General features: G+C 41.3%; 1 protein-coding gene across 1 annotated transcript in view; it reads right to left on the reverse strand.

The window, feature by feature from the left end:
- The window catches only part of si:dkey-112m2.1 (transmembrane protein 132D), a 121,080-nt gene that overhangs the window by 29,597 nt on the left and 67,491 nt on the right, over positions 1-23,992 (reverse strand). The window contains exon 4 of the mRNA XM_061262071.1: positions 12,807-12,993. Coding sequence (XP_061118055.1) covers positions 12,807-12,993 — 187 coding nt within the window. The remainder of the gene's footprint in view (positions 1-12,806; positions 12,994-23,992) is intronic.

The following is a 23,992-nucleotide window of genomic DNA, read 5'->3' on the forward strand; positions in this document are numbered from 1 at the left end:
CGGCAGATAGCGTTATCTAATCCTGGACAGCGAATAATGGATTTTCAAAAGGCTGGTAATAGAACTAAGGTCTTTTGTGCCGTTGTTATTACTTGAGCCCAGATTTAGGTGAAGATCCTCATTTCAATCACCTTACTTACCATCTGAGGAGAGAAAATTGAGCAAGCTTTTTCTTTCACTCTATTAAGTTGATCCTCTTTTCAAGAGATCTGTTTCCGCAGTGATTTTTATAATGAAATGTGAATACGTCTCCTTTCTTTCACAGGGAATGAATTTGCTTCTGCAGAACGGTGGCTTGCTCTTCAAAAGGGCAAGCCCTGACACAATGTGACAGGGAATTAATTTCAGTGTTTGACTTGTTGTCAAAATATTAATTATTTGGGACCAGGGCGATATTTAGGATAAATACTCAATAAAATTACATGCACTGTGTTAACAATGACCTTTTTCTGCCATTTCTAGAATGAAATGGACGATTCAAACAGTTTTGTTCATTAGGAACAGGCAAGGTGATTCCAAATAATTCCAAGTCTTATTACATGCACAGAAAGGTGGTGTAAGAATAATCTCAAAGTTTGAGCACCAGTACAAGCTATGTTTTTAAACAGCTAAGACAAGCTATCAGCACAAGCTAGTTAACCAGCTCATACCCAACTATGCAAGATTTATCACCAGCTTGGCCATGCTGGTTGAACAGTTCATACCCAGCTAGAATTTTCCATTTTTAAGCTGGCATAGCTGGATTTTACAGCAGGGAAAAGCTACATTTTTAGGATAAATCCATGGTGGGCCGGACAGCACATTGCAGAGAGAGTCAGTGTCTACACAGCTGTGTGGGTTAATAAGCCCGGGGAGACAGTGAAACAGGGCTATATTAATGGAGTCGCTGATCTCCATGTATGTATTGGACTGGGGGTCAGGACCCGAGGCCAGCGCTACAACCCTCAGCATTTCCTGGAGGCCATAATAAGCAGGTGCAGGCAGTGCCTGCCATTCTCACGGATGCTCCTGTGCACAGTAGCAGGGTTGGAGGTCTCCAAGTCTCAGGACGGTTTCTAACATATGTTCCTGTGCACAGTAGCAGGGTTGGAGGTTTCTAGGTCTGTGGATGGTTTCTAACAAATGATCCTGCGAACAGTAGCAGGGCATAAAAATTATAGTCATAGCTCATAATTTGAGTGTGAAGTGCTTTGTGAATAGATTTGGGACTCTGTGTATCTTGAGAGAGAGGGCTGTAGATCTACTGTGATCGATTTTGTGATTCACTTTAGAGACACAAAAGTATTCTGAAGTTTATAGAGATTTAGGAGATTTTTACAATGCTTGTTGGCAAGATTTACACCAAAGCTGTAAGATTTCACAAACTGGCCCTACAGCCAGCTTACTACCCACCCCCTCCCCCTGAAACTAAAACACCCCAAAATCCTTCCTCACCTCTTGTTGGTTTCCTGTTTACCTGACCATCCACCTGCTCAAAGAAACACTGTTGCAGCCAGAGAGATGGACTGTGAGAGTCACTAAAATTCACAGTTGCCATGAAGAACTGTGCTGTTGCTATGGAGGACTGTTGCTATAGAGGGATGTGCTGCTGCTATGGAGGGCTGTGCTGTTGCTATGGGGCTATGGAGTACTGTGCTGTAGCTATAGAGGGCTGTGCTGTTGCTATGGGGCTATGGAGTACTGTGCTGTGGCTATGAAGGGCTGTGCTGTAGCTATAGAGGGCTGTGCTGTTGCTATGGAGGGCTGTGCTGTTGCTATGGGGCAATAGAGGGCTGTGCCGCTGCTATAGAGGGCTGTGCTGTAGCTGTAGAAGGCTGTGCTGTTGCTATGGGGCAATAGAGAGCTGTGCTGTACCTATAGAGGGCTGTGCTGCTGCTATGAGGAAATAGAGGGCTGTGCTGTACCTATAGAGGGCTGTGCTGTTGCTATGGGGCAATAGAGGGCTGTGCTGTTGCTATGGGGCAATAGAGGGCTGTGCTGCTGCTATAGAGGGCTGTGCCGCTGCTATAGAGGGCTGTGCCGCTGCTATAGAGGGCTGTGCCGCTGCTATAGAGGGCTGTGCTGTAGCTATAGAGGGCTGTGCTGCAGCTACGGACGGCAGTGCTGCAGCTATAGTACACAGTGCTGTTACTATGGAGGAGCCATTGCTATTGGGGACTGTGCTGCTTACTTGTGGAGTGTGCGACTCTCTGCTGCTCATTATCTCTGTCTGCATAGTCCTCAACATCATGAATACAAACTCTCCTTGACACAATTAAAACTGTTGGATTTTATGTTTTTTTCCCCTTTGTTTCAGCTGCTGTATTTACTTGGAAATATGTTATGAGGGTGGCGGTATGCAGTGGCTACCAAGCACACACATACAAAATCACACAGGCACACACACACATAGGAATTAAACAAACACTCACACATGCATGCATGCATGCACACACACCTGCAATCACAAATACACACACACATGCACAGGCACACACACACACATACACACACACACACACACACACACATGTCTGCCCACACATGAATACCACATGGACACACAGACACACAACACGCACATAGACACACACACACACACACAAACACACACAAACACAAACACATACATGCACACATGCACCCGCAATCACAAACACAAACACATACAAATGCACACTCACAAACACACACATGCTTGCAAACATGCATACACATGTGCACACACTCATACATGCATGCAGACAGGCATGCACACATGCACTTGCACTTGCACACACACACATGCATGCATATATATACATAGATGCACAGGTACAAACACACATTCACAAACATGCATGGACACTAGCATTCGCACACACACACACACACACACACACATCCACACACAGACACATGCACAGGCATGCACACACACACACACACACACACACTCACATACACACACACAAACACACATGCACACACATGTGTACAGAGAGCTTTTCGAGAAACGTTTGAGAAATGTAAATTTTGAGTATAAGGTATTGAACATTCACATTGTTTTGATCATGGAAACTGAATCCTTGTCTGAAACCTGACAAAGGAAATTCAAGGCTAGACACCTTTGTTTGACAGAGGGAGTTGTATTGTAATAAGCAAGCTGTAAAATAATTTCAGGTATTTCAGTAAGTGTATGGCCAGTTTTGCCTTTTTGGATGTGGTGGGAGAGAAGGAAAAGCATTGAAGAGCAATGGTGTCGGAAAGCATTGCCCCGAACAGAAGGGGTTAAGACCCATCCACACCAAGAACTATAACTATAACAATAACAACAACAATAACTTAAACTATAACTAAAACTTTAGCAATAACAACGTGACAATCCACACTGCTGAACGATTCTGTAGTCTCTCAGTTATGTCATTTCGCACGTGACACCCTGTAAATTGGATTTTGATGATGATGATTTTTGTTTTATCGTTCATGCAGCTGGAAAAAAGATTTTGTGAGGGAGGCAATAAGTAACCCGAGGATCATAGATAAAAAATTGAAACTGGTTGAATCTTGGGTTCACCAAGTCTCAAAAAGAACCATAAAATGGCACCTCCAATCCAAGAAACTCATTGGAAGATTGGCACGAAGACAGCCCTTACTGAGCACAAAAACGAAACCAAGCATCTCGAGTTTGCCAAACATTATTGGAATTATGACTGGAAGAGAGCGCTATAGTCAGATGAAACCAAAATGGAAAGTTTTGGCTATACACACACCATCGAAATGTTTGGCGGCAAAAGAGCACCCATACCTGCTTTGAAATATGGCGGTGGGTTATTGATGTTTGGGAGATCCAGGGGCACTACTGAAGATCGATGGCACAATGCAGTCAACAAAGTACCAGGAAATCTTTGCAGAAAATCTTGTTGCCTTTGCTAAGAAGCTGAGTCCTAGGACAAGGACTCTAAACCCACATCAAAATCCACACAGAAATGGTTAAAAATACCTCCAAATGTGTTCTCTAAACTCATCATGAATTATAAGAAAATACTCACAGCTGTCATCTTTGCCAGGTGTGTTTGCAGAAAGTAATCAACCAGGGATGTCAATAATTGTGGAAGCTATTTTTTTGGAAAATATTTTTTCCATTGAATCATTATTAAAGCACAGTACTTCAAGCATGTTGGAAAATAAAGCTAGTCAATACCTGTATTATTCTTTAGTTTACAGCACTTGTTGTGAATATATATAAGGGTAGCAATAATTCTGGAGCCCACTGTACACACCCACTGGTACACAAAATGGCATCTAACCTCATAAAATCACAGCCCCCATGCAGTAATCAGGCCCTAGGCACCAGCCTAATTTGCCTGTTCAGAAATCCACCTCTGTACTGCATGTGATTTATACTAATGCATCCTGCATTATACACCATTATTCACAGTTTTCTGCCCCACCTGTCAATATGAATACAGTGTAACATCGAATACAGCATAGCACCCAACCTGTCAATGAAACAAAGTCTGCAAGATCACCCAAAGCAATAGAATTTCACAGTGACAGAGAGTATACTACAGTACAATGGTTTTCTTATTTTTCAGCCTCATAATTTGCTGTCACTGGCACAACTCTGGGCCTCATATTGACAAATGCCAATAACACAAAGGCAATCAAAAGCCTAGAATGAAGACTAGACACTGAAAGCTTTCTTGTACCTGCACTAAGATTGAATACACCTGTTCAGAAACAGCTGAGAAGCCAATTACTTTCGTCCCCTAAAATGGAGCAGGGCTATGTATAAAAAAGGGTAGTGGATGTAAATAGTGTCAAATTGAAGGGGACAGTTTGAACTTCATCCTCATTTTCATTGTTTAATTCCAAATCCAATGTGCTGGACTACTTCACCAAATGAACTTAAATTTTAACTCTCAAATACAGGACATGCGAACTGCACTGTATATACTATAATGCACTTCACTATAAGAACGAGTGCTCCTGTTCCTATTGAGTTGTGTTCTCATGCCAAACACGGGTGACACTCACCACCTCAAACCAGCACAGCATGTGCTCCTCGAGCTCAGGAAAGCAAACTCCGATTGCAGCGATATGGACTTGTTTCCGTGGAAAAACGCTACACCTAAACACCGTTGCCATCGCGTTGCGGGACCGAGTGAAAAGGCAGAGGAGCCCAGAAGGGAGGAGCTGAAATGGAGGGGTTGTCACTACGCGTCCCCGCAGATATTGCGATCGCAATCTCGGCACGTAATCTCCCTCGCCACGCTCATTCGCCCCGTTCTGCGAAGGCCCGTCGGCCTGTGAATCTGTGACTTATTTATGAATGAACCCCTCGGTCACACAAACTATCAGAGACACATCGCATTTCTCTTCATAGCCCGTTTCCAGAGACTGGGTTTGATAACACTTAGGATTGGTGAATTAATAATAAACCCTCATAAGACAACTGAAAAACTGAACTACAACAGAACGGTGCCGAGGGTCTAATGAATGTTAAAAGATGCTTTTGACACAACCGGGGCCTTGGATTTGACATGCTATGTTTTTCCATAAACTAGAAATGATCCAAATGACTTCGTTATGATTTATACATGAAATGATAAATGTTTATCAACTATTCATAAAGTCTTTATAAAATATTTATAAATGACACCTAAAGTGTTTCTCCAGCCTGTGACCGGGTACAGTCCTGGTTAAATATGAATAGGGTGACAGACTTCTGGTTTATACAGTTTTACTGTTCTGTTATTCTACTAAAGAAAACAGACACTGAAGCCCAAACTAAATTAACATCCCACATAATTATTAGGGGGCCAAGCACCCGAAGGTACAAGGGCACCGTATTGTTATTATTCATTATAATGCCGCAATGGCAGCGCCTATAACCGACTCATTGCTTTTTTATGAAACTTTGCACAGTGGTAGAGTGTCATGCCAAAAGGCCATGACATGAATTTTACATCAACTGGCCAAAGGGGGCGCTATAGCAATGGATTGAAATGGCAAACTTTGAACAGGCATATCTCTTGTCTCGTTTCACCTACAATCTTGAAATTTTGTCTGAGTACATCACTCTCAAGGACCTATAAACTCCATCTACTTAGAATGACCATGGATGTGGATGTCAGAACAGCAGATTATCTGACCATTTTCAAGCTCAGTCTGAAAACTCACCTTTTCAGGCTGCACCTTTCCCTCCATGCCTCACTGTAATAATTAGCCATCTATACTATGTGTATGCTATATGTAATGATTGCACTTATGTTTAATTAGACTATTCTAGGTGCCTGCTGTTCTAGCTGCCAACTGTGGTATTGCTACTTGGACAGATTATTCTCAGGATCTGATTATTCTCCAGGGGTTCAAGTTTTTATCTATGTGATCACTCTTGCACTTGGAACTCTACTTCCCTCTAGGGCTTTTAGCGCACTTCATTCATTCATTCATTCATTCATTCATTCATTATCCTAACCCGCTTATCCTGAACAGAGTCGCAATTTTTAGCGCACTTGTCCCTGGTTATGATTTGCACTTTATTGTATGTCGCTCTGGATAAGAGTGTCTACTAGATTATTATAATGTAATGTAATGTACTCCTCCTAGGAGATTTGACCAATCTCCATGAAAGAGTAGGCATAGGCTATGGACCAAGGTCTAAAAGGTACAATATCAAATTTTGATCTCTCAAAAAACAAAGCTACTATGATCCAATAAATTCTTCAGGGGGTGTAGCTTTTGATAGAAATGCCTACTTCAAGATGGCTGAATGTAATGCCACAAAACATGTTAAGTCAATCAACAACCATAATAGGAAGCTACCCATCCATTATCCAAATACTCAGGATTCACAATGGATGGATTATAATGATCGGAGATGATCAAACATAATATCTAACTGTCTCAATATTAAATTGCAGAAATATATATAACAAGAAAATAACACAGGTGGGAAATGTGGCAGTCATAGAAGCAGAATTGAACAGTACTGTGGGACTCTTTGTTGTATTCATACTTCTACAGTAGAGGAAAAAGGAAAAACCTGCTTAAACCAAGAAATAAGTCAATCTTAACAAGTATTTCAGTCTTAAATTGACCCTTAAAATTGTTTTGGGATAAGAAAATGTCACTTTTCAGGTAGAAAGTAAAGTAAAAGAAGCTTATAGATTTGAAGTCTTATTACAAGACAAAAATGCTTGTATTTAAAAATTCCAGCCTCCAAAAAAACTAGATGAGATTTCAAGAGAAGACAGCAAATGAAAAACCTCATTTTGTTGCTCAGAGTTACGCACTGAGAGAGAGCACGGCCTATGCTGAATAGAGCTGTAGGCTATTTCAGTGTAAGTGCATTGCTGGGTTTTTTTTACTGGATATCCTGCTTGGAGGTAGCTTCAGGCTACCAGGCAGATAGCCTAAGCAGCTTCAGGGTGGCAGGCAGGGGGGTGGCAGCCATGCATGCTGGTTATTGTAGTGAACAGGCGTACTGGTTGGATGCAGAAGGATTGTCCATAGTAACCGCACACTCAGTTCCTGTTTTCCTTCCATCCACTCTACCTTCTGTATGGGTCATTTTCTTAATTGATTCTTAATTGAGAATGTGTGTTAACATGAAGACAATCACGTGCTTAATAATAACCTTTTATTTTTAATTTAATTACCCAGCAGGCAGACAGCCTTTGACCTTAATGTCTCTGCTTCTCCTAGAAGTGGGCATCTAGAACATTCCGGTCTTACAGCAAGGTCAACAAGGGGTATTCAGAAGACAAAATACTGATAAATGTTAGTGACCAGCTTCATGTCTTTTTGTTTTGGTGAAGCCCCCCCTTCTGGAAAAGTGTGTATAAGAGTCTTACTATGTCGGTAAGCATTCTCACTTTCTGTAATTTCTTTGCAAATAAATACGAAAGTTAACTCAAGTATAACTATCGTTGTTTTTACTGGGATCTGATTCATCAGACAATGCACACTTGTGAAATGTTAAAAGGGCATTTTTCCATAACACTTCATACTCTGAGCAAGGTTGAAAGTACCCCTTTAGAAATGCTGGGATGCCAGGTCGGTTACCTGCCAAGGTACAGCTTAGGGTGTGGTATACCCCATACCTGTATGGCACAAATAGCTGGGCATTGTCCGCATATACTGTAGACCAGAACTGGATGAGATACTGTATATAGCTAAGAGTTTTGGATTCAAATACTTGTCTATGCTTTACTAGAAATTGTATTTGAGGTTGTCTGGTGCATTGGAACCGATGAAATACTCTGAGAAAGTGAGAAGCCGTCTTCTGGCCATCTTGGCCCTGCCTGTTGGAGCACCATTTTCTTTTTTTACCTCAGCCCTTTTCCCTTTCCCAGCTTCCGTTTCTTGATGTCTTTGTTTCAGTCTTTTCCTTCTCCTGCAGTCTGAATGTTGTGACTGCAGCTTTTCTGTACATATTAAAGCTTGACATGAAGCTGTCACAACGGCTCAGTGGGGGACCAGAAAGCAGATATACAAACAAGAGTTTTCTGGGCAAAAGTAGAATCCAATACAAAAAATCCAGGAATAAGATATAAACACAAGAGGCGCGGAGGAAGAGGGGAAAATACATGGGCAAAAAACACAAGAGAGCAGGGACGCAAAGGGGCTGCAGTTGGAACAGGGAAGTTCTCACAAAGAAAACAAAGGAAATGGGGAACATACAGTGCAGATCGTACAGATTTGGATTGTACACTTTCTGTTCTGTTGGGTCTGTTGTCAAGCACATTGAAAATGGGGGGGATTATGTATACAAAGTGATGTCATTCCTACATGCATCACCCGATACGGACGTAAATACCCTCAAAAATGGACCTTAACCTCACGTTTATTGTTTCATTTCAAATCCAATGTGCTGTAGTACAGAGCCAAAAGAACAGAAATTGTATCACTGTACAAATACTTACAGACCTTACTATATATACAAAGGGACACACATGCAGACAATAATTTAAGTGAGCTAGATGTGGGCAGATTCATAAGTATATAATTAATCCAATAATAGAACATAATTAACACAGACAAGACAGGGAAACATGAAGAGGGGAAGGGGGTGGCCTCGGGAGGCTGTCAGGAGCACTGGTTACAGAAACATGACATTTTCGGGGAAGTTAATTTGAAGTAAATTGTGTTTAATTCCAGAACGCAGCAATTTTAACAGCTATGAAACTCATTTAACTTACAGCATTCTCACTACCGAAGAAGAAGTGCATCAGCAGTTAAAACCCTCCACTCATCCAACATGAAAAATACATTTGTTCAGTTGAATTTGTAAATGATGAATAGTTATCGATTATAGATATCAATTATCACTTTTTTTTTTTGATACAGAACAACCCGTTGGATCAACCTTTCAAAAAGTACAAGTGACCATTGGGTTAGAATGAAAAAATGATGAAATACAACAAATATTTAGGTCTGAGTCTAAAAACATGGACAGGCTACAGCCACAAATGAAATTAATAGAAGTTACTGTCACGTTTCAGGTCTGTCTCACCATGTTTTATGTTGATTTATGTTTTTTCATGTTGTCTTAGTCAAGTAGTGTTTTATCATGTATTATGTTAGTCTAGGTTCGTCATGTTGTTTAGTTTATTTCTTGTTACGATTTATTTTCTCGTCATGTCTAGTTATGTTTCGTTACAATTATATTACCTGGTTTTGTTGAGTGATTATCGTCTTAGTTTCGCTTTGTGTTATGTTTCGATTTATGTTTATTGTTACGTTAACTGGTCGTTGTTATGCATACACTTTTACATGTTTTTCCGCAAACCTTGTGTTCCGCCTTTTCTCTCTCTCTCTCTCTCTCTCGTTCTGTCCTTCACTCCCCTAATGTTTCTATTTGTCTATTTACTAAAACTACTAACGCTAGATCAGGATTGGGTAGAAACTAACAAGACTAATCATGTGTTCATGTTACCTTACGTTTCTCGTGCATGTCATTTACTAATTTACTAATGCTAGGGCAGGATAGGTTTATTACTAACGATTACTAATCTCCTTGTTAAACTTGTCATCCATCGCACCTGTTTTCCATTTCCTTGCTACGCTCTAACTAATTGTCTACACCTGTCTACACCTGCATTTATAGCCCAGTCGCGCAACTGTTCACTGCGAAATTGTCTGCCTCTGTTTACCACGCAACTCTTGAGCATTAGCTACTGTTTGATTACACGTTACGATCCACGCCTGTTTACCGACCATTGTTTATTGATTTCTGTTTTGTGACCATCGTTTGTTTTTTGACTTCGTCCTTGCCTACCGTTTTTGTACTTTTGCTTCGCTGATTGTTTCATGGTTTCGACTCCCGCTTCGTCCACGACTACGCCTCTGCCTGCCGTCCGTCTGTTCATCTGCCCCGCTGACAGCTCTCCTGCTACCGGACCTCCCTGCACGTCTACCGACTACGAGTTTGCCTCTTCCCTCGGCACCGTGCTTTTTGTTTGTTTACTTTTTTTGTTTGGCTGGATCTACGTGTATGGACTTTGCTTGTGTTGACTACTCTCCTGGGATTCGTCCCGAATAAAGCCCTGAGGGGTCTTTATATTACTATTGTTTCTGAGTCGTGCATTTTGGGTCCAACCCCCACGCACCCGTCTCAGTTACAAGGCAACGTGTTCCTCCCAAAACAGTTCCAAAAACCAAAAGGCAGCCAAATATTCCTTAAAGAATGCCAGGCCTGAATGCTAAACTCAGATGCCAATTTCCGACTTCCTTGTGATAACTTCCCAAAACCAACCAAAACTAAGAGAAAGGCACACATTTGATGTTTTATCTTAGGGAAAGAGGAGGGACACCATTCGCCTGTGCATACTAGTCAGCTGCACTGAGAGGGTGAGGTGTGGAATGGTGCTGTCTGTGTGTGTGTATGTGTGTGTGGGGCAGATGAGGACTGCCTTCATCTGAGAGCTGACAAATTTACTAATTAATGTTAATTAAAGCTAAGCTCTATAATACTATAATCAAAAGATTAATGGTTTTAGCCTCCAACCTCTAAAAAATTAGGAAAGGATACTTGTGCTTCCAACTATCGAAGTTACATTTGCAGACAAATAACACTGAAAAATCCAGGCAGTAGTAATCTCCACCTTCAGGCAAAATATTTCCATATAACAAAATCAAATCACACCAGGTGTATGCTTGAAACTGGAACTATTTTTAAAAATTCAGAGTTCAACTGTCAGGCCTAAGCAACCATTATGTTTAAAGACATTAAAATTGTCAGTAAAAGCTTTTGATAAAATGTCACAGATTCAAATCAAAATGGCTGTAAGCACTCTGACACAAAGAATTTGCTGGGATACCCTTGTAGAGTGAGAGAGAGACGCATACACCAAAACACATACGGCATTAGACAGAGGATTTGGTAGTTCCTGCATCAAAATGTTAATCTACGTCTTATTCTCCAAGCTAGCCGAGCCCATTGACGTTTCCTTAAGGCTTAGAACAAGCCAAATGGTGAACATGAAAATCCTGAAAATCCTGCCCTGAACGTGAAATATATGTATTGTATTAGCATGCTTAGAAATAACAAAGATTCTGTGATTTAATCTTAGCATACTGAACCAATGCTGTAGTTTCAGGGAGATTCCTGCGTCACAGTTAAGAACGAGTTCTTAAGAAGCCACAAAATTAAAAGTATTCATTTGGAAAATTACCCAGTCGCTAAACAAGTTTAGGTTATGCACTTTGCATACTTTGTGGAACTTCCTTTTGTATTGACTCCCCTTTTTAATTTAGCAGGATTGGGAATTATTAGGTGTTTTTATGGTTGAGGTTGAGAGAGAGAAGAATACTGAATAAACACATTCAGAGTGTGTGTCAGTCCTGTTCATAAATAAGCCTGGAGAAACAGCACAACCTGTATTATGGCCCATTCCAGACATTCCTGGGGGAAAATGAGTCTCCTTTGAGAAATGGACTGTATCTGTATCTCCCACTCACCGGAGGAAGTCAGGCAGAACCATGTTCTCTCTCTCTCTCTCTCTCTCTCTCTCTCTCTCTCTCTCTCTCTCTCTCTCTCTCTCTCTCTCTCTCTCTCTCTCTCTCTCTCTCTCTCTCTCTCTCTCTCTCTCTCTCTCTCTCTCTCTCTCTCTCTCTCTCTCTCTCTCTCTCTCTCTCTCCATCACCATCATGAGCTGAAACTGGCAGCTGCTACAGCTCATGGGATTTTTGTTGCCTGAATGGTTTGAATAAATCTCACAGTATTAAGGTCTGTGACAGTACACAATCTTTACTGCACACTCGCGCACACAGACACACACACACACACACACACACACGCACGCACACACACACATACACACACACACACGCACACACACACATACGCGCACGCACGCACGCACGCACACACACACACACACACACACACACACACACACACACACACACACAAACATGAGGTGAAGCACAGAAGCATATTCCTACATTCAAATAAATTCACATTTGCATGCAAGCACGCACACATACTTTACAGTACACATAAATGCATACAGTACACTCATAAATACATACACGACACTCATAAATATGTCTGTGCTCATATAACGGCACACATATTCTGCAGGACAAACACACACGTGCACACGAGACACAAACACACACACCTACACACAAACACACAGACACACACCAAAATACATGTAGTATGAAACAGCCATTTGATGGTAGCTGCTTACATTCCTTGGGAAGCATGCATGGAAAGTACTTCTGTTCCGCAGTCTATTGACAGGGTTTGGACTAGTGTGTTGACTGTTCAGTGTTTCCTATTGGCCAGAAGAATGATTCTGTGGGCCTATAGCGGTAGGAGAGCCACTCACCATAGCCAATGGCACAAGGCCTCCCAGGTTCCTCTGCGCCAGGCGTATCTGTGTCTCCACCTCTGCGGTGAGCACCCCGGTGCCTGGATACTCCACCTGCCAGGAGACCGCCCGGCTGTCTGCTGGGTGCAGGAAGTCATCCACCTCCAGGTCCACCTGCAGAACATTCTGGAGCCCAGACTCTGCCCTAGAGAGAGGGAGAGAGAGAGAGTAATGGAGCGTAGTCTTAATCTGATCAGTTCCAGAAAATGAATTATTATTGTTTGTATTATCCTTTCTATTCATGCCAATAAAGCCATTTGAAATTGAAATTGAGAGAGAGAGAGAGAGAGAGAGAGAGAGAGAGAGACAGAGAGAGAGCACAGTTAACTGTACAGTGTATGGCCTATACTTGAAAAAAGATACACTTGTTAGGCCTTTATTTCAATGTTGAATGCTGATCTCTGATTGTTTGAAGTTCGTTCAACGATTGTAGAGAGAAAGCAGAGTGCCCACTGCTTCTTAAAATACACCCACAACTAAATGTTATAGTAGTTACAATGTAATAGCACAACAATTACACTGAACTAACCATTGTAATTACACATGCATTACATGGGATGTACAGTGGGATGTATGGGGCGACATGGCTCAGGCAGTAAGAGCAGTCGTCTGGGTTGCCGGTTCGATCCCCCGCCTGGGCTGTGTCGAAGTGTCCCTGAGCAAGACACCTAACCCCCAAATGCTCCTGATGAGCTGGTCGGGGCCTTGCATGGCAGCCAATCGCCGTCGGTGTGTGAGTGTGTGTATGAATGGGTGAATGGAGAAGCATCAATTGTACAGTGCATTGGATAAAGGCGCTATATAAATGCCTGCCTGCCATGTATAAAATGTATAAAAGCATATGTTGCCAAAATCAGATATCCGGCAAAACAGAGTTACTGCAATTTAAGATATGTATAGCCACAAAGAGTTTTATGACTCTAGCTGACTTCAAAAATGCTGAGCTTTGCTATTAAAGAACGAAATAAATGATTTGCAAACACTCCCACAGTGAGTTTCAAACACACCCGAGGTCACTGCACAGAGATGACAGACCATATGCTGATTGGTCTTCGTTAACACAGTCTCTCTGAATTCTCTAGAGCAGACATTTTGTGGGTATTTAACGCGAACTGAAAGAAGAAATATCCCAGAATATTGACTGAGAGCAGTGACCCTAAAAGGAGGAAGTAATAAAAGGGGTTCAGTTTCGTCTTTATATTTTATAAAACCTTTATATTTTATGCACTGGGTCATAGTAAGAGACTGCATTCCTTTCGGAGATAAAGATCATCCTCGTCAGAAAATGACAGAAGAGTGGTGAAAGATAAGATAAAAACAAATGGAAAAAATATGGCAGACTGCCGGATTCATTCATTTGAGTTGAATTTGTGGGTTTTATATACGTATGTATACACAGTCATTATCTGTCCAATTATACATACATAGACCATGAACCCATCCAATTAAAATTCTATGTGAGAGACAGCAGTTGCAAGCTAAATAAATTAATGAGCAAACATATAAAATCTAATCCTATCCGGTAAGTTTAAAATGTAGAAGGTAGGTGACCTGCACACACTCTCTCTCAGCACCAAGGCTCTTAAGAATTCCCATCACTCACTGCACTTTTGAAAGTACATTAAAAAGCCATTTTGTGAAATTGTTGGGCATCTTGTCTGTATTTTTTCATAGTTGACTGACTGCATGTCTGTCCATTAAAACCAATGCAACAGCACCTCTGGCCAAAGTCACCCCCCTCCCATCTCTCTCTCTCTCTCTCTCCCTCTCCCTCTCCCTCCCTCCCTCATTTTCCAGAGAAACAGCTACCCCCTACGTGATTCTTAATCTAATAGTGGAATTCTCTATAGCTTTCGAGCTAGAACTAGGGAGAGATGTGTTTGCAATGATTTAACATGGGTAAAGAACTGTAGCACTGCTATGAACTGATAATAAAGTCACCTTAAAGGAGTAACATGGTGGTTGGTCACACTTTCTCAGTTTGTATATGCAATTTGCAAAAAAGGGCATTGGGAAAACACGATGAAAGTATTAAATATGTCCGCTCTGCACTTTGGAAGAAGTAAGCGTTTTAAATTTAACGCCCTATTTTCAACCGGTTGAGACTGTTTATCGCCCTATTTTCACTCTCCTTATCTCCCCCCTATAACTCGTGGCCCATAGTTTGCTAGTTTGCTTTCATAAGGTGATGTTATCAATAACGCTAGTTAGCTAGTTTGTTTTCATAAGGACATTATATGTGTGCCTTTATCTTAACTTGGCAAGCTAGCTAGTAAAAATAATCTTTGGTGAGTGCGTATCATGGAGATAGCTATGGCAAGAAGCATCAATGCGTTGAAAGTAGGAGCACGGTCTGCCAATCGTAACAAATTGACACTTCTCATTCCCACAACCAGACAGTTTGGGTGAACTTTTATAGTGTGAAATTTAGGTAACATCAGTGCATTCACAGATAAAGGTGTGGGATAAACCGTGTTGTGGTTTGAGGGTGTTGCTGCAATTCCTCTCTTGCCCGTTAGAAGTCCAAAATGACCTATTGTACCTTTAAGCATGATGTCATTGCATGATTACCATGACTCTCACAGGTTTTTATTGCAGTCGTTTCCCTGACCAGGAAAGGAAGAAGGGGGGACTCGCTCTTCCTTCACCGAATGCCAAACGCCCACTGCAAGTGAGCAGGGGCCTTCGTTACGCCAGCGGGCGAAGGAGCGGCTTCCGGGCGGAACGGAGTCAGCAAGGCCAGCCTTGGCTCGACGCGAAGCGGGGCGAGGGTTGCCGCGGTTACCGCGGGGGCCCCGTGGCTTGCCTTCAGCGGCACGCTGATCGAACGGAAAGCGGCGAAGTGCTACACGGGAGCACCGCCAGCCTCTGCCTTTTGCGGCCGACGTACAACATTTCCGTTTGAGTTCCACTCCGTGGAGGAGTCGAGACCCGCACGAGATTTTCACTGTGTCAGAGGTCGGCCAGCATTTTGAGGGGTTTTTCCATTCTTTTAGAAAAGTTATCTAATTTCACCCTTGTTTTTAATAAACAGGATTTTAGAGAGGGTAGAATGGCAATAGGTCAAGCAGGGAGGTCATTATATTAGAAAAGATTGTAGACTAAGTTCCCAGATGGGCTGCTTCCAATGGACCCTTGAGCAAGATGCTTTACCTGACCTGCTTCTGTCAATATGGAGCTGTATAAATGGATAGTATGTAAACAGAGTCTAAGCTGTGTAAAGAAGAATATAAGATGTGTGAGTGCCTGCATAACATAAAAATATGCTAATATAATTAAAATAAAGAAGTGGAAATTATGCATCTGATTACAAAAAATATTTTAAAGGGATATGGGATATTAAATATGCCCCCACCCCCCCCACCCCCCTTCCCTCCACTGCATCTGCTGAATTCTACGGTTTTCTACAAAATTTGCAAATGTGCAGGACACACTTAGCTGCTTACCGATTTGAAATAAACTCTAAACCTTAGCAATAATAAAGGAGACACAAAGAAGTGCAGTGTAACAGTAAACCTGAAATCACGGATTGATTTCCATCATTACGGCGATCAGCTATAAATGTGCAGCAGTGATGGATACTATAATTCCAGGACAGAATCAGATCTGACATTTATCGACTCGGGAGGTAAGGCACGGAATGGAAAGCTTCAACTGAAAAAAACAAAACATGGGACCAGGCAAAAGGGTTACCCTGGCAACTGCAGGGGAACTTTGGGAAATTGTATGTTGACAAAATCATCACAAATTACCACATTTAACGCCTTGGCAGTTGTCTTGCATTCAACAGCAAGGCTGCCAGATCCTGGTGACAGTTGAGAGTTGTGCAGGAATATGAGATTACTGATCTCCCTCTGTATGGATTCTCTCATACTGGGTGTCTCTCAATGTCTGTCCTTGACTCGTGTTAACTCGTGAAACATCATATTTAAGTCCTGTTCCAAAACCAAGACTGCAGCACCAAGAATGCAAGGATCGTACTCGGATGACAATGAAAGCTGTTATATATTATGTCATACGTATGGCTCCTCACTTAACTGATTTCCCCAAACATTTTGAAAGATTTTCTTATTGATGTTTCTCCGCATTTGAAATGTTTTTGTAATTAAAATCTATTACGGATTTGGTTCTCTTGAGTTTTGCTGTGACAATACCACCAATTGTAGCCTGATGTGTGTCATCTGTGGAGTTCTAAAATGCATAGAAGTTGAGGTACCCCCACACTCGTTTTGTCACCCCATATTTTACTAAATAAGCAACCACTCTTAACCCTCTAAAGAGGTTCGGGTCTGTGGGACCCGTTTTCAATGTTTACTAAAATAAAAATACAACAAATATTTTTTTCAACTTTTGACTCATAACCCTTGCCTCATTTTCTGTGAAGAACATGTAAATGAACTAATTTCCATTGAGTACACACTGTGCACCCCCCTACACATTTACATACAGGCTATTCGGGTCCACTGGACCCGAAGGTTATAAGTATGAGGTTTATATGTTTTATAAGTATAAGGTTTGCTGTGTACCTTTACCTGGTCTTCCTCCTATCTTGGACTATTGTGTGTGTGTGTGTGTGTGTGTGTGTGTGTGTGTTGTGTGTGTGCATGCGTGCGTGCATGCATGCATGCTTGCCTGCGTGCGTGTGTACATTCTCCTTTAGATTATTAGATTTAGATTTAGATCCACACTGTCAGACTGTGCCCCTCGTGTGGTGTGTATCAGGGCCGTTTGAGTAATGACTGGGTCTCTGAACTAAAGTCCAGTGAAAGGGCCCTCCAGTTTTTTATGACTGGACTGCATTTGCCCCCTCCTTGTGGCTGGGCCCCAGAAAGCTTTGCTGTTTTCCGCCTTATTGTGGGCATGTGTTCATTGTTAAATTTGTGTTCTGTATCCTAATTTCAATTTTATTTAAATCAAAAAACACCAATATTGAAGACAGCCTTCTCTCCTTTATATTTGTTAAGAAAAACATGATTTATTCCTCCCAGTTTTGATTATTATTGATTTATTTGACCAAAATCACATTTCATCACAAAAAACTAATACTAATGAATGTGATTTAGCAGGGGTAAATGGCACATATTAACCATATATGCTATATGTTATGGTCTATATTGCTTTTGTAATTAAGATAAGGTCAACATCTGTGAAGTATTTTTACATAAATTGTTATGACTGTATTGTTTTAAGACCCCAATAATGGTATGGGTCCACCAGACTCGCGAAAAGGTCCTGAGTAACAGAAATATGTCCGCTGCACAAGGGTTAATAAGCAATGGTATCGTAAAATAGTTTATACAAATAGAACCACTCGCTTTACAGCTTTTGGCAGCCTATATCTTGTGACCTGATTGTTTGAAAATGTAGCTGTGAAAAACGGACTGAATGCAAATAAACCCACCTGGCCATGTGACTTGAGGAGTTAAACTTGATTCCTTAATCTTTTGAATTAGAATTACTTTATTATTATATATGTCAGTATTACGGCAATGTTACGCATATTTCTTGTGTAGTATGGCACTGCGCGAACCTCATTAAGTGTAGCAATATCATCTAAAAAAATAAAAAATAGGCGTAGTGACACTAATGAAGGTGGATTCATATAATCCAATATATAATATATATAATATATATAATATATATAATATATATATATTATATTATCCATCCATTATCTGAACCCGCTTATCCTGATCAGGGTCGCAGGGGGGCTGGAGCCTATCCCAGCATACATTGGGCGAAAGGCAGGAATACACCCTGGACAGGTCGCCAGTCTATCGCAGGGCACACACACCATTCACTCACACCTACGGGCATTTACTATTATATTATATAAGTAATATAATAGTAAATAATAAAGTCTCCTGGGCTGAGAAATGGTCTGTGCAGGGAACTCTTTCAGCTGAACCTGTTTTTACCTGTTTTCACCTGTTGAGTCATTCACAGCCTCATGCTCCTTCATGCACGGGTGTAGCCATGTAAGCAAATGCACTGACTGAAACCATGCGGACCAAATCGGAGTCAAATAAATCCTCAAGCTTCTTCCGTGGGGCTCAGAAAAAAAAAATCTGGAGAGTAATTACTTCAGTGTGAAGGAATTTTAGACTTCAAAAGTATGGTCTGAAATAGTATAATTTGGCCAGGGTAAATTCGTAGTTTTGAACGTACTTCAATTGAAAATTTGCTTTTTGGCACCAGAGGCTTACAAAACTGCAATACCTTGAGTAACCACTGGAGCTTGCGAGCTTCTCAGAGAATGGCAAACCCTGGGCCTCTGATTTGATCTGTTCTTGGTTGCTTGTGAACTTAGCTGTGTCTGAAATTGCAGACTTGTGGACTAGTTAGTGTGTAAATCAAGTGTGGAAGTTAATAGGCATGTGATCAAGTGCTTCCCAAACTCAAGATTTTACTTGATAAGAAGATGGAGAACTGGTGCCTTTCCCCATTGCTTTTTATGTCCGCACAACAGGAAGAGCAGGTGTGCACAGTAGTATATCCGCACAACAGGAAGAGCAGGCGTGCACAGTAATATGTCCGCACAACAGGAAGAGCAGGCATGCACAGTAGTGCTTTCCAGTGGCCAGTAACAGTAGCGACAAGTAGGAGTGATTAGCTAGCTACCTAACATTAAAGTACTCAATAACTAGAAATTTTTGTTTTTACATTTTTGTCGTTTTGCACAGATACTTTTAATCCAAAGCGATTTACAAGCGCAAAATTTTGAGGTGTTTGTGAATGGCATCTTCATTGTCTGTTACATGTCATTTGGCTGATGCTTTTATCCAAAGCGACTTACAGTTGATTAGACTAAGCAGGAGACACTCCTCCCCTGGAGTAATGCAGGGTTAAGGGCCTTGCTGAAGGGCCCAACGGCTGTGCGGATCTTATTGTGGCTACACTGAACCACGGATCTTGCGGGTCCCAGTCATGTACCTTAACCACTACGCTACAGGCCACACTGGTTATAGGTATCAAATTTAACGTCAGCTATAACTACCTAGCTGGTTAACATAACAGGTTACGTAATCAATTTTAGCTAGCCAACATTACTGCCTTACGTTAGCTTAGCTGCTAACATTACTTCACATTATGGCTTTCCCAAATACAATCCAGTTTTATAAGTCCATTCTCCAGTGCCTCTCATGGGCTTTACCAATAACAGCCTGTTTTAGTGGGTGTATTTTTAAGGCTCATTGATATGACTGAACTTCTGTTCTGATAGGCTGGCTAGCTCCAATGAACTGAACAGCGTTTGTACCAAGTGCTTGGATTTGCTCCGGCTCCAAGGTGTACGGCGCTCAAGCAATTGAGAGTATCATGGTGTCATCACTTCACGGAAGTCTCATCATACGCATTGTGGAACAGACACTATCGCTATTTTCTAGCACCATCAACTCCTCTACAATCAAGCAAGGGAAATGTCATTTTCCACAATATGGGACCTTTAAATCACACCTGCTCCTTACCCTTGCATGGATGCAAATGTGCATGAAGCAACGAGCAGGAAATACGATAAATGCACTGTACACACATAATAAAATGCCACGGTGAGCAGTTTGTTCGCAATCAAATTCATCGTGTGGCAACAGATGGAAATTTGGCAAGCAGAAGAGAGAAGGGTGCAGACGCACCTGCAGGCCCCGGAAATCGGCTCTGAATCGCCCGTCCGAGTGGCTTTGGCTCAGTCAAGCTTTGCGTAATTATCCCAGTGCGCACACACGGCCAGGTGCCTGACTACACCCCGGAGATCGTCACAGTCGAGCGTAAGGCCGTGCTGGCTTTGCTAAACACACTGGGGTTTCGTGTACATAGAAATGTATGGAAGGATAGCCCCTTAAAATGAATCATCATCATTGTCCGAACCCAGATACACATACAGTAAAATACATGAAGCAGAGATAATAATGAGGTCTGAAAGAGTGTGTGCATCTGACTGCATCTGTGTGTGTCTTTGTGTGTCTGTGTGTGTCTGTGCGTCTGTGTGTGTCTGTGTGTGTTTGCGTGAGTCTGTGTGTGTCTGTGTGTGTCTCTGTATGTCTGTGTGTTTCTGTGTGTGTCTGTATGTGTCTGTGTGAGTCTGTTTGTGTCTGCGTGTGTGTGTCTCTGTGTGTCTGTGTGTCTGTGTATGTCTGTGTTTCTGTGTGTGTCTGTGTGAGTCTGCGAGACCTTTGGCTTGGGTTATTGATAAGTTAAAGATAGACCTGTCTAGAACAAAAACATGGCCCTTATAAGAAACAATCAAAGGGCGAAATGTCACCCTATCTTGTCATTTTTCCTGTGAGGGAAAGACGGAAGTGAAACGCAGTCAGCAGTCCTTACTCTGACACTCATTTAACCTTAAGAGGGTTATCCCATCCTTCTGCCTGCTGTGCATTATTGTTTTTAATTCTTCTTATTTTTATTATTTCTAAATTATAAATAACCAAGAACACATTGCTGTTTGACAATCCACTTTCATTGGTTTAAGACATGATTTTGATGTTCATAAATCCTCACACAAACCTCACAAGCAACGATTCAACGCTGAGAGACGGGATAAGATTGGGTATTGATTGTATATTCGGGAATGAGGAATCAAAACAAGATCAAAGATATTGTAATATTTTCAGCTTTTAAGATAAGCAAGTCTAATGCTTATGAAAGGCTTGTTTTGCTCTGTGTAACTGCGTTCCGTTTTATTCGAGAAAGAAAACGTAATCTGATCCGATCCCATTGCCTCACTGGGTAGCTGTCTTTTGACAGCACTGTGTGAAGAGCTGTTGTGGGAGCTAAGTGCTCTTATGATGGCTTTAGTCACAGATTACTGAGAGGGAAGTGGGCTACGCGTACAGCAAGCTCACAGTCATTCCTCATAGGGGCAACACACACTGACAGTGCTCCACTTCAGCAACTGGCCTACTGGCACTATGTACATTGGGCTCCAGAATGATTGGCACCCTTAGTGAAAATGGAGAAATCAAATCATATCAAACATACTGGAAAACGATATGCTTTTATTTCAATACATTTATTGTTTTCTTATTTAGTAATCTATTTTTTTCTGTTCATTCCTGAAAACCACATTACCGTAAGTAAAATCAAACAAAGCATATACAATTTAAATTTAATTTAGTTAATCTCAGTCTAAAGAAACTACTGGATCACTTCCAGTATAAAAATGAGCTAACAAGCATGCAAAATCAACCATCAGCATGGAAAGAAATGTCAAGTCAGAAGGCACAGATGGTAATTGACCATCACAAGTCGGGTTAATGGGTACAAAAACATACATAAACGGTTCAACATAATACTTAGCACTGTAAAAAGCCATAAAGCATACGGAATGGATGCAAGTGCATATTATCCACAGTAAGGAAGATGGTGTGGGAGGCCATTAGTAACCCAAGTATCTCAGTTTAAGAATTGCATCTCCGACCAAAACATTACATTTTGGTCTCATTTAAAGTATGATTGAACAAAGGGTTCTGTGGTCAGGTGAGACCAAATTGAACGTTTCGGCCAGATATGTTTTCCATTGAAACAGAGATGCATAAAAGAAGATGGTAAAGGGTCAGTGATGTTTTGGGCTGTTTTAATTCCAGAGAATCAAGGGGCACTGGGTAAAATGAATTATTTAATGGATTCCACCAAGTATCAGGCAATTCTGGCTGACAATCTGGTTGCCCCTACCACAAGGCAGAGACTTGCCTATAGGTGGACAATGACCAAAAGCATACCTCAAAATCCACACAGAAATGTTTCAGTGACAACAAAATCAATGTATGCAATCGCCATTTCAGACACCGGACCTCAATCCAATGGAAAACCTGTGGGCTGAACTGAAGAGGGCAGTTGTGATAAGCTCAAACTCAAGAATGTCAAGGAACTTCAAGGATCTGCACAGAGGAATGGTCCAAAATCCTTCCAAATGTGTTCCTTTTCAAGCATTATAGGAAAAGACTCCATGCCATTATCGTTGCCAGAGGTGGATGCACCAAGTGCGAAACCTTGGTTACGGAACCTTGATTTTGGTGACATCTCATTTTTTCTGAAATTAATGTTTCATTTTGGTTGGTTCCATTGAAACATTATTTAAGTCCAGTATTTCACACGCTCAGCATTTTGAGTTTATCTCCGCAATCATGCTGGGTTTTTTGTGCATTGCCAGTCAGGGCTGCCAATACTTCTGGAGCCTACTGTAATTCCCATGAAAAACCCGTGGTCTGAACTGAAGAGGGGGGTATCCCAAGCATATCAATAATTCTGAACGGTTCTGCATGGAGGAATGGAATAAAATCCAACCAAATGCTCTCTAAAGTTATAACAAATTATAGGAAAAGACTCATGGCTGTCATCTTTGCAAGGGGTGTTTGCACAAAGTATTAAACCAGGGGTGCCAATAATTGTAGAACCTATTTTTTTCTTAAATAAAAGAAAAATATATTTTTTTACTTCGGTTGATTCCGTTGAGTCATTAATAAAGCACACTACTTTACGCATGTTGGAAAATAAAGCATAAAGCATAACTGTGTTTTTTAGTTTACAGCACTTTTTGCTCATCATAAGAAATATTCCCATCAAGACCCATTGTAAAAACAGCGGATCATAAGATTGACAGATTTAAGCGCAGACTAATTTAGCCTCTAGATTGGACCCATTACTCATTACTCTGGTCGGGGCGACAAATTAAAACTACAACTCACATGAATCTGAACATTGACCCTTGACCTCTGAGCATGTTGTGATGACCAATCAGGTAATCGGTCAAACTGTTTGTTCTACATGTTCTAGAATTACAAATGACAGTGTGATAAGGATATTGTTGCCTTCTGTAAAGCACCTTGAGATCATCATTGTTCGATGAAATACACTCACTAAGCACTTTATTAGGAACACCTGTACACCTACTTATTCATGCGATTATCTAATCAGCCAATCGTGTGCAAGCAGTGCAATGCATACAATCATGCAGATCCGGGTCAGGAGCTTCAGTTAATGTTCACATCAAGAAATGTGATCTCAGTGATTTTGACCATGGCATGATTGTTGGTGCCAGACAGTCTGGTTTGAGTATTTCTGTAACTGCTTATTGTCTGGGATTTTCATGCACAATAGCCTCTAGAGTTTACCCAGAATGGTGCAAAAACAAACATCCAGTTCTGCGG

The sequence above is a fragment of the Conger conger genome, chromosome 12, assembly GCF_963514075.1.
Source record: "Conger conger chromosome 12, fConCon1.1, whole genome shotgun sequence".
Classification (NCBI taxonomy): domain Eukaryota; kingdom Metazoa; phylum Chordata; class Actinopteri; order Anguilliformes; family Congridae; genus Conger; species Conger conger.